General features: G+C 36.8%; 1 protein-coding gene across 2 annotated transcripts in view; it reads left to right on the top strand.

The window, feature by feature from the left end:
* The window catches only part of ZEB1 (zinc finger E-box binding homeobox 1), a 119,561-nt gene that overhangs the window by 89,317 nt on the left and 12,928 nt on the right, over window positions 1–17,316 (top strand). For both annotated transcript variants that reach the window (XM_085050395.1, XM_085050397.1), the window contains exons 2-5: window positions 4,992–5,192; window positions 10,364–10,426; window positions 12,059–12,220; window positions 15,190–15,392. In XM_085050395.1, the coding sequence (XP_084906521.1) occupies window positions 4,992–5,192; window positions 10,364–10,426; window positions 12,059–12,220; window positions 15,190–15,392 (629 nt within the window). The remainder of the gene's footprint in view (window positions 1–4,991; window positions 5,193–10,363; window positions 10,427–12,058; window positions 12,221–15,189; window positions 15,393–17,316) is intronic.

Genomic DNA, 17,316 nt, shown 5'->3' with positions numbered 1-17,316 from the left:
GCTCTTTGATCACTACTTCCATCTGAGCATATTTCTTTTTTAATTAGAATTGTGCAATGTCACACATCTGCTTTTCATTTAGGACTGTTAAAATCCAGAAAGCGTAGCTCATTTTCTGCAGTTGGTTTTGCAGTCATTTGTTCTTAGAGCAGGGAAAGTTTCAACTACAGATAACCATTTATTCTTTAAGAATCAGGATACTGGATCAAGAAAATGATCAAGAGGAGAATAAGTAATTACAGTTCATAATATGTATTTTTAATTACTCTTTCATAATTATTTTAGATGTTACACAGTAATGATATAAAATTTGGTTTTATTGAATAAATATTTATTTAGTCTTCAGAGTCATTTATAACAGATTTATTGAGGCTTCCTATTAATCTGTGGAGGTAAAGCTGAAATTAATAATTAAACTTCAATAATGTAGATTTTTGCTAAGGTTGTGTACTGGACATTGAACAGAATAGGCCCATGTGTGTGTCATGGTGATTGTCTGGTGACCTGTTCACAGTGGTTTACAGCCATGGTTCACGATGTGTAGCTTTTACAGTTAGAGATAAGACACCCTTCAGTGGTCTGCTGCTTGTCCCCTGCGGCTGATGGCTTCCCTGGAGCCGTGGTGGCCGAGGGTGACGTAACCTCTCTAATTGTCCTTGCTTTTCACAGAGCAATGTCTCATCCTGGAGACACTGACTGCTGTTGGTGCCACATTTCTGTGATCCAGGCTGAATTATTTTATTTAGCTGGTCACTACTTTTAAATGACATTAACTAAAAGTAAATAGTACTGAAGTCTGAAATACTTGTAGCTACTTCACTGGGAAGCTGTAACTGTTCCAGGCAAGGTTTTATGTGCGTTTTATTTTCTGCATGGAATATTTTGCCAAATTAGAAGCCCATTGAAGTCATCATTTATGTATAGTCAATTGAATTTCTTTCAGAGATTGTAAGCAGTTGTCTCTACATATTGTTTTTGTATTGAGTATACTTCAATTTTTATCCAAAAAGGTTTAATGAAATTTATTCCTCCCAACTTCTGCAGCTACTGTGGCGCCAGGCATTGAGCAAGGCTTGTGAGCTTGCTGTCCTCTCCTTTCAGTGGTGTCTATTCTGAGGAAACATCAAGGACAAGAAGAGAAAATACCCAAAATTATGTACAGATAGGGAAGGTCTAAATTTGGCTCTAGGACTGAACTGAAAACAGAGAGGGGGAGGATAAATGCCCCTGGAAGTGAATGCCAGCTCCCATAGTTTTTGTGAAACATGGAGCCAAAACCTGTCTGAGCAAATGGAGCCAGCACCTTCCTGCTACCATCCATTAGCCTCATAGGGCACCCAGAGCAATTCTGCATTGCTAAAGCTAAGCTTTGCAGCCATGCAGGCATCAGTATGGTATCATGTAATGGAATTTTGATTTTAATTTTAATTAGCTAAAAATACAGTAAATTACAGGGTTTGATTGTTTTTTTAAACCATCATTTTCATCAAAGAATGTTAATACATTCTTTGAAATCAAACACTTGACTTTGAAAGCTGAGCATTCAAAAAAAGTTGGAAAATGTCAAAATGAAGATTGTTCAAACTGTTTTAATTTGTCCCTTGCATGTATGCATAACGATAAGATCTTTAATTATGTGATCACATAATTTTTTCACAGGAGGAATGGTGCCCAGAGAATGAATCAGGGATGTTTATTAAAGGAAACTGTTGCCTCCAGAACCCTTGCCTTAATTGCTGGAAAGCATGGTAATTTAAGTAGAGGGCTGCAGGAATCAAAAGCACTCTCTCTGGGGCTTTTGAAAGCTCCACAGAAAGACTAGATTTTACTCTCTCATTTTGAAAGAGGTTTTATGTGATCCTGGGAGGTCACTTATTTGGAGGTGATCTCTATGTTTGTAGTTGCTGTGGCACATGGGCTAAGGTACCTGGGCTCAGCTGCATTTGGAATGAACACAAGTGTGCTTTGAATGTGTAAAACGCTGTGTAAATGCAAAGTCCTCTGAAAAGTACAGCCTGAAGTGCCCTGCACTGTCGTGGCCATGCCAGGATTGGCCAAAGATTCTTCTGGTTTTTAAGCAGGCAGTTTCTTCTCTGTAAAATGGAGATAACATCACCATAACTACAGTTCAGTTAATTGTATGTTTTGAAGCATTCCTGCTGAACACCGTGTAAGGAAATTATATAGAATATAGAATCATATGATTATACAACATATAGTTACAATATATTTCATATAAGCATATGCAATATATTATAGCAATATGGAATCCCATTCAGGCTAACATCCTATTAGCAAAGCTTTGGGAACACTGTTGGCTGAAGGGAATAAGAAGAATGAGCAATCACTTTGCAATCTGAAAAAATGAGGCAGGATGATATGAATACTCAGTTCACTCCATAAAACTGAGCATTTTGTTTGTATTTGCTATCACTGCACTAGATGAGGCATGGATCCTGCAGAAGGAAAGCAGCATGTAATCATTTAGTTAATATTATGTGTAGGTATATGAGAGTTCTGTCATTTTAAGTGCTTGACTTTCTGCTGTGTTTGGTGGTAAGTTGCCTGGCCATCCCAAATATGCTGAGGTCCTTCACCTGCAACTTTGGCAGATTTATTTTCCCCCAAAGCTTTTTGGGGAGAGGAAAACAGGAATGTTAGAGCCAGATTTTTTGCATGTTTTATTGTCTTGTCTTGTTGAAAATTGATTTTTGGTGGAAGAAACTGAGACCCCAAAGACCATTTGTTCCTTGCCTTTTATGAGGAAGGAGGAGTTTTTAACTTTTGCAGAGTTGGCATTGAGTATAGTGAGAATGTATGAAAATGTTTCAAGATGAAGAGAGCCATGATGGATAGATTATATCTGTAATATGTTTGATGAGGAAAGAAGAAATATTTTTTCTCTGTAAGTGCAATTTTTTGAGACAAACTGTTTGATTATGTTTTTGTTTTCCATAAAACCGCTCTAAATCTAATGTAAGGAATGCCACTTAATTTCCTAAACTAAACAGGAAATTTATTTTTAAAAAATCAAGTATTCATTATCTCTATCTGAACTTATGCCTATAAATTTTGATCCCTGCTCTTACTGATCTCCTTTATGAGTGGTAAATGTAAATATATTGCTATTTTATACTAATAATCCTCTACATCTAAGCATCAGATTAAAACTCAGTGAAGAGAAAAGGCTGAAGTTATTTTCCACTTCCTCCTGTTTTATGTCTGTTCTTACATTTTTTTAGAGTTGCATTTACCATTTCTCAGGAGAATAAATTAATATCTTTGCTTTGGTGAAGGAATACATGTACATCTTCTATATCACACAGTATTACAGCATCACTTACAATATCTATTTTACTTTGCAAAATCAGTTAGAGAATATTAAGTGAATGTCAGTTTATCAATTTTAATGGGCCAGATACTAGTTTTTAGGCAATTTGCCTAAATTTGCTGTTTCAGAAAATGTCAATGCCATGAGTAGGGAGTTACTACATTTTTCAAATAACACTATGTAAAATATGGAAACAATGAATGATTGTTTTAAATTCAAAGGGGTCTTTTGTCATTCTCATGCATGTTTTAGATGAGACATTTTTCTCCTGAATTGGAAGGAAATTAGATACTAGCCTGTCAGCTCATAATGTTACTCACTTTTCCTGGTTATATGCATTTTTAAATGACTAAAATATCTACTTTTTTTAAAAAAGAGCTAACTTCCGAAGAGCAAGAGTCTGGTTTGCTATTTATCTACCTTAATAGGCAGTATTTCACATGAAAGAATCAGTCTGGCTTCTCATGGACTAACAGTGACAGGATGCAGGTATCATAAAGTACCATGATTATGTGCCTCCCAGGTATAATTCTGATAACCATTGAAGGAGTGCTGCAGCCAAGTCTTGTTGGTTTATCCATCTATAAATTTATTCTCTTTCTTAGACTCTATTTTGAAGCATTTCAGTAAGAAGTTCAAATTTGGAAATGAAGAAATAATACCCATGTAGGTCTGTTTCATAGTTTAACTTCAGTGTGAGTAACAAGACATTTAAAGAGGTTGCTAAAGTAATTTTTTCGTAGTACAGTTTACTTACAGTTTCTTACATTTCAAGTTGAAACAGCCGTAACTGATCTTTTGTGCTTACACATGAAGACTATTTTAATAATAATCTGCTCCCATATGACAGAAACATATATATTGTCTGTAATCCTTTGTCTACAAGACTCTTGCAATATATTCTCCAGGCTAAGGAAGGAGAGTTATTACCTTTTCATGGTAACTGGGCAAATGTTATGTGAGATTCCCTGTCTAAGTGATCTCTGTGATTTTTCCTTTCACAGTCGTCCTGCTGAGTCTTTAACGGGTGTAACTACAAGAGCATTTTAGCTTGGATCAGGAGCACTTAAGCCATTCTGAATCAAATCTCCTTATTGTTCCTGGTTATTTCTCCCTGATTCCCATAGCTGGAGCACGGAGTGGCATTGGTTACAGGAGGAGGCAGTGGGAAGCTGGGCTGGGTGAGCACACAGTGTCTGTCTGCAGGCAAGGGCTGGTGCCCTGGGACCCCAAGAGTGGCTGGGCTGCCCTCTCTGGAGGGGTCTTCAGTGCCATAATAATCATCAATGAGACATAGAGCAATGCTGGCATCCAAGTTGGAGTGATCCAGTTGGAATTCTGTTACTCCTCTGCGGCTCCAGCTCTGCAGTTGTCCACTGCCTTCTTTTGTGCAGGCCTGTGCTGGGTGTGCACCAGTGAGAGGTACCGTGGTTCCCAGCAGTGTGGGAGCCCAGGAGCTCTCAGATGTCCCCTGGTGTGCAGACATTCCATCCAGGTTGCTCTCAAGGCACTGCCATCCCCATGGGGGAAGAAGCAATAATAATGTGACTCCACGGAGATGCCCCTTATGTACCACCTGGCCAGAGCACTAAAAGCTCTGAACCTCCATGCTTTAAGATAAGAGTGTATTGATCAGTATTTTGTTTTTGTCTCTCCACAGTCACCAATTATAACAATGTGGTAGAAGCAAACTCAGATTCAGATGACGAAGATAAATTGCATATAGTGGAAGAGGAAAGTGTAACAGATGCAGCAGACTGTGATGCTAGTGTGCCAGAAGATGACTTGCCAACAGACCATATAGTATTACCAGAAAACAGTGAAAGAGAAGGGAGTACAAACAGTTGCTGGGAAGATGAAGGTATGTTCATTTCTGCTGATGATACTATGTAGAGAAAATTTTCTGAAATAGAGATTCAAAAGAATTTTGTTTTGGTCACTTTTTTGGTCACTTGTGAACGTAATATTCACAAGCAAAAAAAAAGAGGTTTTATAACATATTTCTTATACCATACTTCATGTTATTCATTTATTATTTGAAGTAAATTCAGAGGTGGATTAATTCCATTGACATTGTTTAACAGGAGCTTCCAGTCTGTTGATGCAGCATTCCACAGGCTGATTAGAGAATAATTACTTGATCTTGGCTTTTTCAAGTCTTTGCCTGGCAGGTCTCTGCTACAGCTCCCTGTAAGGTTCAGGATTGGCTTAGCTTGGGAGTAAGTAGTAAACAACAAAAATATGAAGAAAAATACAGGTGTTAATTTCTCTCTTTCTTTTTCCATGCAAAATACAGGCAGAAAAAATAATTATAAGAATATTCATTTTAGAATTGGCTGTGAAAGTGACAATGAATCTTTATTTTGAAAACACTGGAAGGAGGTAAATGCTGTGCATATTATGCAGCAGGTTTAGAAGCTGCAAATTTTAAGCAGGCAGGAAATGGACCCTTTTTTTACTGTGGAATCAGATACTGAGTTTCATAATATCACACAGCATGCTTACTTTTGAGCCAAATTGGGATAAATGCATAAATTAGTGGAATTTATTGTGGAATTTGGCCTCAATGCCCTGAAGGACACAGAATGTTTCCCAGCATATCCTTGTTTGTATCTGACCTCCAGTCACAATTCCTAGCATCCACCTTTTAGCACTGGTGGTTTAACACACAGTGCATGACCTCACATCTAAATAAACGGAAAGCAGTCATATGGTCCCTAACTGCAGTCCAGCTGAGAGAGAGCAGCTGAGAGTTCAAAGAATAGCATCAGCTCAGCCTGTTTTTACATAGCTGCTCTTGCCAAGGTATGCTGTGCTGGGAAATGAGTCTTTTGGAGCTAAGTTATTAGGTAGGTAATTTTCTTAGTTTTCCTGTAATATCTTTGCTTTGCTGCAGGCTGTGTCCATCAGAAATTACAGTTACATTAAAATGGGCTCTGTGTAGGCTTGAACCCTTCAAGCATAGGTGTAGGAAGCCTTAAAAGGGGAGGGAAGAAGAGCTCTGGCTTCCAGAGGTTTGAGGTCAAGACCCCTTGGACTGGACATTTCCTGGAGACGTACCTATCACACGGCATCTCAGGCAACTTTCAGGGGGTTTTCAGGGCTCTAGCATGTGATGGCATCTTTTTTGACTCCTTTTGTCAAATGTAGCATTTTTAACCTTTAGAAATTTGTTTGCTAAAATTCTAAATCCTATTTGATTTTAAATTCTACTATGGTTGTAGATTTGCAATGTAGGCAATGTTTCTATGCTTCGGAGTTTGCTAACGAAGACAGAATTCCATTGGTAGCCAGACAAAAGATCAATCAATTGCCATACAGGCTTGCTTAACAACCACAAATTTCTTCTGGAAAAATTATGTATTCTGAAGCCTTTTTTGTAGCAGTCTGGAGGGTTTTTTAATTTGATAATAAGGATTTTTAAATAAATTAATTGAATTTCTGACTACCCGAGAAAATTGAAGGCTACATTAGGTTTTATGGAGCTTTGATTTGCTAGGATAGAGTACTGTTTACTCTTTTGATAGCTTTCCTAGAAGGAAAGGTATGAGCTGAAAATCGTATCATCAGTCTTGATTGCATGTTAGAAATATGAAGAGAGAGGTATTGAATACATGATCTCTCTGATACAGGGAACAGTACTGGGGTAGATGTTGTGCAACCATCTTCAAGACTGGTGATTGTCTTTAGAAAATATACTCTACAGCAGTTTTAGTAAGTTGTGTTTCATCAGTAAAGTAGTACTCAGTAGTTCTGGGTTTAGCCGAATTTGACAGAATAAGTTTTTTGCATATTTATTCTGTTCACGAATGCCCAAGAATAGAAACAACACACATAACATTTCTTTATCAGATTAGTTTCCTTCCGTTTCCAGTCATTCTAACCGAATTTCTAAAAGACCTTAGGAACAGGTGTTTTAAATATAAGGTGTGTTTCTCAAGAGGTTTAACTGAAACAGTCCTATGGGTTTAAAAAAGTCAACCACGTGTATCCTGTACAAGTTGTTGACAGTGTGCCAGCATTCATGTGTGCAATGATACTCTAGTATGATTTTTCTTTGCATTTGTTAGAAGTAAAACCTATGCTACAATTAACAGAAGAAAAAAAAACAACAGGAGTTAAACTTACTGTAGTAATGCACTTTAAAAAGCATTATTATGTACTATAAGTATTTAGCACACCTGGAGGTATCAGGACTGGAACTAAGATATCTTTGAAAAATTGATTTTTTTTTTTTTTAATCCAGACTTTGAAATAACCCTTAAAAATTAATGAAGTTATGTTTTATGTTTAAGGTCTTTCTGGAATTCAAAAATTGCTTTAAGTCATCAAATTTTAAGTTGAGCCTATATGCTCAAAAGTGTATTCTGACATTTGGTGGGTTGTGTGGCACCTTTTTTATCAAAAACCAAACAACCAGTCAGTATGCAAGGTGTAAATAGTGCTTGCTATAAGAATATCAGGAAATTAGCTCTGAAGAATTTAAATTAGATGGGCTTTGGGATTTATTCCCTTCTCTGCACATAAAGACTACATTGGAAATTTCAGCGAAGTTTCGCCTTTCTGCCTACAGCCAAAATTTCCACTTTGCTAGTGTTTTAAATTTGCTCAGTTATCTTAGCCATGCAGAGATCTTTACAGTCAGCCAATGGCAGTAGTTGTCAGGCATGTTTGCTGCTAGTTAACACTGTTCCCTGTCATCTGAAAATCATCAGCATTTAACCCTGGGAAGCCCCAGTGTGTCTCTAAGCAGTAGCTCATAAGCAGTGATGAGATGTAGAAGTGCAAGAACCTGGTTTGCAGCTATCTGGTATGTCCAGCTGTAATACCAGGATGGATATTAATGACCTAGATGCTATTTGTGGAGACCTCTATTTAAGCTGTCATTTAGCAGGTAGCTTGAATTTCCTCTGGAGCTCAGAGCTGTGACTTCTGCTCGGTGGAACAGTGTCTTAAGGTCTGTTCCCTCATCATCACATCCCATTCTGTTGCTTCCCAGCATCTGTATTTGCTGTGGGATAGCTGGGTTTGAGGGCACAATTGCAATGCTGCCTTTCTTTGTGGACCAAACATAGCTATAAAGATGGATATCTACTTAATATTTTTCAAATTATCAATTATTATCAGCATTTCCCTGAGGAAAAGGGTTTATCCCTGTCTTATACCCTACTTTTAGCTATTGGGAAGAGATGGTACCAAACAGAGGTTATGATTATTAAAATTGAGAGGGGGTTTAACTTCACTGAGATTAATCTATAATGCCATAAATTCCTTTACATTCCCTTGGGAAGCATAACTTTTATTTGTACTGAAGCCAGTGGAATTTACCAGAGACACTGTAACTTAAATTTCCAGAGTAATAACTTATTATAGTCCCCCCCTTCTGCAGACCCTATTCCGTAATGGAGAAAAATCACAAACACTTTTTAAAGGAAAACAGTGGGTTTGCATCATGTTTGATTTTAAGAAATCAAATTTTGGGTTTAAATTTGCATTGCATCCAGTCATCCATCTTATAAACTCTGAACCAAGCCTGGTACCATGAGCCAAAAATGTAATTAGTTCACAATCTAGTATTGACCAATAAAATACAGGCTGTTAGAGTTTGTTGGGAGGCTTGGGGTTTGGTTTTTTTTAGATGTCAATTGAAATTAAAGTAAGATTTAAGAGTTACAGTTTCCTTTAAAACACATTTCTTGTTTGTCACTATTTGCAGATACCTTGGGTTTGAGGAATATGGTCAAAGCAGACAGAATTAACAAGCTTTTCCTTTGAGGAAGCTGGTACTATTTGAGAACTTAAAGTTCTCCTAGACTATATTATCTTCCACATAAAGGAGAAATTGGCTTCTCCTGTAATTAGAAAGCTAGAATGTTCTGGGCTCTTGACTTGCCAAGCTAAAATATTTTTCCTACACTGAGGTGGAGTGAAATAGAAGGATAAATAGAAGTATAATAGATGCCATATCAGATCAGAGCAGCTGTGTGCTCTAACCTCCTGCATCACCTAGAAGGCTTTTTCTGCAGTGTGGGCCTGAAGCATCCAAGGTTTCCATAATGAAACAATGAAATAATGCTTTGGTTTTGCATATATTAGTGTAGCATAGTATTGAAAAAAAGCAAATCAACCAAGGCAGCTTTCCTATGAACTCCTGCCATAAGCCAGGTACCGACAGAAATGTCAGCAGTGGCTTTTCCAATGGGACCTTCCCAGTCCATGCTACCCAGTGAACCGAAATGAAGAACAACTTGGCCATTTATTGATTCAAACCAACAACCTGTAGTGAGTTAAAGCTTCCATGCAGCATCCTGGGAGGCTGCAGCTCAGCAGAGCTGGCAGAGCTGGGCGGCAGGTTGGCTCCTCAGCGTTGGTTCTGCAGACTCATACCGAGTGCTGGAATCGATACGTGAAACAGATCTGGAGTGCACAGTTGTTCAAAGGGAGAGCACGTGTTTAAAATCCTTTTTTTTGTTTAAGCAATCACAGCCTTAAGTGGTTTCCAGATGATTTGCAAGAAAGAGAACACATTAGGTTGCTGTTTGCAGACATTACTAGCAAATTATCAATCATTTCTGAAAACCACTAATTGGAGAAAATAACATAACTGCATTTGTTTGAGGATGCTCTGATTTCTGGAAATAATATTCCAGTGTATCAGATGGCTGCGTTTGTAGATAGGGTCATTTAAGTGGCTGACTCTCTATTTGCTGGTGAAACACACTGTCCATGTCTTTACCTCTCTTCACATAATGGTCAGTGTTTAGTATTGCTTTCTTTTAAGGTTTGGTTTCCTTAAGTATGAAATACCTTTGTGGTTCAACCGATCATACACTGCTGAAGTAATGTGCCATCCACATTTTTGAAAGAACATTGTGTTTAAATGCACTTCTTCTAAACAATACAGAAATGGAAAGCACTGCTGAAGAAATAACTCAAGTATATTAAGTTGGTGTACATGTGGCTTTTGTGTTGTTGTTTTGGGTTTGTTTTTTTTTTTAATATTAATTCTTTTTGTGAAATGTGCTATTTCAGCTGGAAAAGAAAGAAAGGAAATCCTGGGGCCTGACGCTCAGACAGATGAAATTGGATGTACAGGTATTTATTTGTTAATCTGAGTCCCTTATTCATAAAGTGCAATTGAGTTTGGGTTAGGTGAGTATCATTCTGAAATCTTTGGATTTCTCCCACCTCTGTTTATAAAACTGCTTTTCCATGCTAGAGGTCTTAAACTATAAACAGTGTTTTAGCTGAGCAAAATAGTCTGGGCATCTTTTGGTGTCCAGGGTCCTGAGGTGTAGGTGACCAGTGAGACACAGCAGCCTTCCCACCCCCAGGGCTGACCACAGAGCTCTGGCAGCACCACATCTCCAAAGGGCAAAACAAGGAGTAGCAGTGATCTTACATGGTGTACACATCAACAGGTACTGTTTTAAACTATGAAGAAATATACTGAAATATACTTCAATTAATAAGAGATTTTATTATCAGCTCCTCTGTTTGTAGTGATTACACAGAAGGCAAAATAAAATGTATACTTCAGTTTCAGACTCAAACAAAAACAGATGGTTTGTTATTTTTTCTATTTCTCTGCTTGACAAAAGATTAATATGTATCCCATTCACCCTTTTTAAAGTTGTTTAGTGCTTTTTAAATGCACTTACTAGATAGGTAGATAAATCTGAGTAAGTCTTATTTAAAAGCAAACTCACATCTAAACATTGATATGTTTTAAACTATAGATTCACACATCTTTTTCAGTTCCTATAAAGTCTCTTCTCTTCTCTCCACATAAGTATGGAGATCTGCATTACACATTGCATTACAGTCTACAGGTGAGAGACTGCTTCATGTCATAAAAGCATTGTGTCAAATTGTAAATTGAGTATCTGACTTCACACTGAGAGATGAATCATAAAACTTCTCTTTCCTATTAAAAATATCCCTCACATTAATAGTGGAGAACATCTGTCATGATTTAGGGTGCTGCAGGCAGAGCTTTCACAGAATGTTCCACCATGGTAAAAATAAACTCTATGAGCAATGTATTTAGGCAAATACTTGGTGTCAAATATTTATCATACAAGCATTAACTAAAATATTTAATTTATTATTTGCTAACTTTGCAATACAGTTGTTCACTGGGGTTTTCTCTTAAGCTTTTAACTGGGAAATGTTGAAGGTTGTTAATGAGATATGAAGCTTTTTTGGTAGCTGTTTCCAACACCAGAGAACAAGCCAGTCAGAGTTCAAGTTTGCTGCATTTATCTGGCCAGCTTGTTACTGAATTTAAATATCTTCTGAGCTTGTGCTAATGAACAGTTATGAATAACATTAAAAATTGTGACTTAGGCAACAAATGTACTTTTGCAAACACTGGAGCCAAGATGGTAAACTGGCCTTCCAACTACAAGGTCCTAAATCATAATTAATGTTGCATTTAAGATTTTTTGGGAAATTGAGAACAACAGCTAAATCTAAAATGATAAAAATGCACTGAGTTAAAGAGGCAAACTATGTTTAGTCAAGTTTTTAAGCATTATTATGCTACCAGTTCTCCTTTAAAACATGCCATAATCTAGCATCTTAAAGGGCTTGACCCACTCTAGTATTTGTAAGGAGATTTTAAATCCTCAGCTAGAGGGAGATTTGGCAATGTGAATTACTGAATCTCTTTTATGTTCTTTTAAAACTAAATTTTGAATCTTGTGTCTTGTTTTTTACACTTAGTAAAAGAAGATGAATGTGATTCTGATGCAGAAAATGAGCAAAACCATGACCCTAATGTTGAAGAATTCCTTCAGCAAGAAGATACAGCTGTTATCTACCCTGAAGCACCTGAGGAGGACCAGAGACAAGGCACGCCAGAAGCTAGTGGTCAGGATGAAAATGGTAAATATGTCACCAGTTCAGTTCTTATGAAATCAGTTGTCCTCGCTACTTGACCCAAAACTTCTGTTGCATTTAAGAAGAGAGCAATGCATACACACATAACTATAGAGGGAATAAAACTAAGTAAACTATTATAAAAGGATATGATCATCCTGCAAGAAACAGTGCTACTTGATTTTGTGAAACAAGATGTGCTCTGGGATTCAGTTGTATGAGTGCCTAACTGATAACCTCAAGTTGTTGGAAATAAAAATTCAAGTTTTCGTAAATCCATTCAACATCATTATATGAAAGAACAGAATAAACATTTATTAAATATAATAGAAGTAAAGCAAAAAGGAACAGGTTTATAGAAGAATAACTTAAGAGGAGTTATAACATGTTTCTTTTCTGTTTTATAGTTCTAAACAAAGCTCCCAAAAGGATCTATTAGATAGAATTTATCTTATTGGGTAGCCAGTCTATGGCAGGTTTTGGGGGTTTTTTGCCTGAAAGTACAGCAGAGGAGAAAAAAGAAGCATTGTTTATACAAAAATGTTTATGTGAAAAAATAATGACCTGCCATTATTTTAAGTAGATGTGGTTTTTTTCTCTGAGGAAGTTTCATGCTTAAGGTGTTCTGAGCTAGATGAGAACTTACACTTTGTTAATTTCTTCGTCATGAAATATTTGAAGGCAAATCCTGTGCAGATTGGTTTTGCGTTCTGTTTTCTGAAGTGTTCAGCTTAGATACCTTGTGACAATTGGAGTATTCACGATTTTGCAAGGAAAGGTAACATCCTGCATAAAAGGTTAGGAGTTGTTGTGTTCTAGTCATTTTAAAAAATGTATATAACTGAACAAATAAATGTCATTGTAGCCATTGTACTGTACTGCAGTCTAAGGGAGAACAGTGAAAGACATAACGGTAACCTTTTTGTTCTGCTTCTCCAGAGATTTTATGCTATCAGAGATCTTTTTTTTTTAAAGTGCATTCATTAATTTAAGAGTTTAATACGTGGTTGCAGTGGCACATATTGTCAAGTCAGTTTTACACACTTGCATATGATTTCCATGTAATCATTAAAAATGCACATTTGTATTAATAATTTAAATTGTACCTATCCCAGTAACTTCACAGAGAAGCACTCTGAAGATCACAATGCTGAATAATAGTGTTTAGTGTTTTAATCATTTTGGAACAGAAAATGCCAAAAAAAAAAAGTGACATTTGCCAAAGATACGTTTCCAAACTGAGAGACTAGACAAGAGAAGCGACAGTCAGAGTTTTTAGTGACTTTGGGAAACCATTGTCATTTCTCCATTTGCTCCAATGGAAATAGAAGTTAAGTTAACGTGCTTCTGACATTTCCATTGAGTTGTATTTGTGCTGAAATGGAGTATTCTTTATGTCAGAGGAGTTGAATTGTAGATGGAAAAAAAGAGAATTGAGGGGAAGCATACTTGGTTCTACACATGTGGCAATGGATTCATTTTTGGACAACTCAGCTAAACCAGGAAAAACAGAAATAGATAGAACAACAAAAAAAACCCCTGTGCTTAGGGGTTACTTTGATTGTTACTATAATAAGTGTAAAAGAACCTATATGACAGAAAAAGTGGTGATTTTTAGTAATTAGGAAAAGTGGTTTGACTCTGCTTTTCACTGTTGCAAGAACAGTGGCACATTCAGTCAAAATAAAATCAGTAAATTCCACACAAACAGAATGAATTGCTACTTCATAAAATATATAATCCATCTGTGGTGATAACTGCTAGAAGAGGTCATGAAGGTAAATAATTCAGAAGTACTTTCTAAAAGTACTGGTTAATTTTATAAGAATTAATAATTCTTACAGTTTTGAAACTTAAAAAATGAGAGCGCTTACAAATGTGCCCCTTGTGCGTCAGAGCATAAAATGTTAATTAGTAAAACCTTCCACCTTTCTCATGCTCAGTGCATAGGTACATCCTTGCAATATTTGCTTCCTGTTTGTCTTGAAGCATGGAAAACTAGCATGGTCATTGGAAAATATCACACCTGTAAATTGATGGTTTGATCAAATACAGGAAACCCTACATTTGAACATACCTTAGCCAATTTCTAAAGAAATATTTTTTCAGTCCTTTCAAAAACTAATTTTTCAAGGATAGAATAAGTTACTACAAGTTACTAAGGACAGAATAAGTTACTAAACTATTCAAGGATAGAATAAGTTACTATGTGGGGGGCTAAACATATGCTGATAAGAAGGGATGGAGTTAAAATTTCATCAATGGTGACTTCTCAAAATAGACTTGTGAAATTAATATTTAGCTTCAATCTGGTTTTACTTTTCCCTGTACTAATACAGAATTAGTTTAATGGAAGTCAGCAAAATAGATTCCATAGATCACAATAGACTCATATATAGGGCCTCACATTTGTCTCTCTGCTTTCTGTCCTGCAGACAGTACATCCTACTAACACATATATATCTGTGAATCATAGAATGGTTTGGGTTGGACAGGACCTTTAAAGGTCATCTAGGTCCAATGCCCCTGCAATGAGCAGGGACATCTTCAACTTTATCAGGTTGCTCAGAGCCCTGTCCAATCTGGTCTTGAATGTTTCCAGGGATGGGACATCTACCACCCCTCTGGACAACCTGTCCAAGTATTTTACCACCCTTATCATGAAAAATATCTTCCATATATCTAGTCTCCATCTACTCTCTTTGGGTTTAATACCACTCCACCTTGTCCTTTCAGCATATTGTGCTGAATCTCTCCAATGTACACTCAAGCAACCATAGCATAGTGCGAGACGTTGCATAATACCTGCAGAAAAAAATCTAAATTACCATTAGCCCTTCTCTGAAACAAATGGAGCTTCCAGCAGCTGCATGTTTTCTTACAGTGGTAGGTGTAAATGTAAAGCCTGTTTGTTGCTGGTAGTAAGTTTGGAGCTTGTGGTTGTTTAAATCTGGTGCATTGTCTGTCCTGTGCAGGAACACCTGACGCGTTTTCCCAGCTGCTCACCTGCCCATACTGCGATCGAGGGTACAAGCGTTTCACCTCCCTGAAGGAACACATCAAATACCGCCATGAAAAGAACGAAGATAACTTCAGCTGCTCCTTGTGCAGCTACACGTTTGCATACAGAACGCAGCTCGACCGCCACATGACGTCACACAAATCAGGAAGAGATCCAGTAAGTGGCGTTCGAGTTGAGGATTTATTGTCCTCTGTAGCAACGCTGTGATTTGTTATGTGGGCAAAAATGTACCAAGCAGGTAAGCTGTGCACAGCAGATTATTTGTCAGCTGATGGTCCAGTCCCAGAGCACATACTCAAGCTTATTGCTCATCAAGCTTTTTCTGTAACTGTCAAAGGCTGAGATCTCAATTCCTGTTTTCATCCATCTAGGCGGTAGAGTTGTTTTCACAAAGCCTTTATTACATTTGTAGGTAATTAGTTGGTTTTTCTGCTCATTGGCTACTATCGCATAAAAATTATGACTCAGATCTAATTTCAAATCTTTAATGAAACACTTCTCTTTTTTTCCATAAGTCTTGTTTGAATAATTCACAATTTACTGTAGCATTTTTGCCCTTAATAAACAAACCAGTGTGTTGCTTGAACTGTGAGGTACAGTTTTTCAATGCAATTCATTCTATAAGACAATACACAATTAATTAGTGTGTGAAATATGGTGTTTCAGTACTAAATGAAGCAACAGAAAAGATTAAAGATGTTATGAGCTTGTTTTCTCTGGTTCATGGGCTGACCTGAGGGCATGGTTCCCTGAAATGCCTTCCATGAGTTAGCCATCTGATCACTATGCAAGATTCTGAGACTCCATTCTCCTGTCCCTCTTCTTCTTTTCTGTATTTTTATCCCCACAATGTCCCATCATTCATCCCCAGCATATGCTTCCATAGCTTATCAGAGGCACTCTGAGGCTTAGGAACCAACTGAAACAGTCAGGAATTATCCAGAGAAAAAACAATACAGATTTTCCACCACCAGGTTTAAGAAGCTTGGAGATGTTTCCTTCAGTGGACAGACCAGAAAGATTAATACTCTCCATAAACAAAACGGGAGACAAACATAACAGAAACATGCAAACCAGAATCTAAAAGTAAAGGTACTTCCAACATTTCTGGTAGCACCAAACAGACAGATCTTTTGTTAAACTGAAAGGCTGTATCCCAGAGTAAAGGGGATACTTTTTTACACATTGGCTATTAACTTCCATCCTACAAAGTATCACCAAGTCCAACAATTTAAGAGGCTTAAAAATTTGTTATATCTGAGTGTTCACATTCACAGTTCAATTAAATAGGTACAAGAAGTGTCAGCCATCCTGCTGCAAGGATTTTATTGTCTCACAAGCTTTGGAATAACCTCACCAGCATATTCTGGGGTGGAAGTTCTTTTTTATTCAAATATGCTTCCCATGAACAATTAATTTCTGTTTTGCTTTGTTTTTGGCTCGGCTTCTACTTTAAAAGTTACTTTCATCTTATATACATCCTATATTTCTAACTATAAAAGTTATGAATGCTATTTAAACAAATTTTTTTGTGGGGTACCACATTTATTTTCAGTCTTTTCAGTTACAAGCCTAAAACCAGAAAAATAAAATAGCTGGGGGGATAGAAGCCTTTCCCATCCTTGCATGTAGTTTGAATGAAAAAATAAAAAATACCAAGTGAGTAAACACTCTAAGAAGAATTGCTGAAAAGGAAAGCTTAAACTGTATTCCTGCAGATATATTTTAATGGATTTATACTTTCGAAGGCAGAATTGTATTTGATTAATGCTGTTTCTATGAAGTATCTGGAATTCAGTATTACACCTGTTTAAGTGTGTTCTTTTCTCTCAAGCTGTGGCCAGAATTTAAATTACAATATTTTAGATACTTGGCAAATTTGAAATACTTATTTGTTTATGTTATTATCACAAAGTTGTCATGTCTTCAAAATTGGCTGCATATACATGATTACATCATTTGTGTGATGGAAAATGAACTTTTGTCCTTAGGAAAGTATAGACTTCCTGATTGTGGATCTTAAACAGCTGCATGTTCAAAACTTGATGTCTTATTCTTAAAGAACTTCACCTTACAATAG

Source organism: Lichenostomus cassidix, chromosome 2, assembly GCF_008360975.1.
Source record: "Lichenostomus cassidix isolate B80296 chromosome 2, HeHo_3.0, whole genome shotgun sequence".
NCBI lineage: Eukaryota > Metazoa > Chordata > Aves > Passeriformes > Meliphagidae > Lichenostomus > Lichenostomus cassidix.
This window is presented reverse-complemented; position numbering and strand designations above follow the sequence as displayed.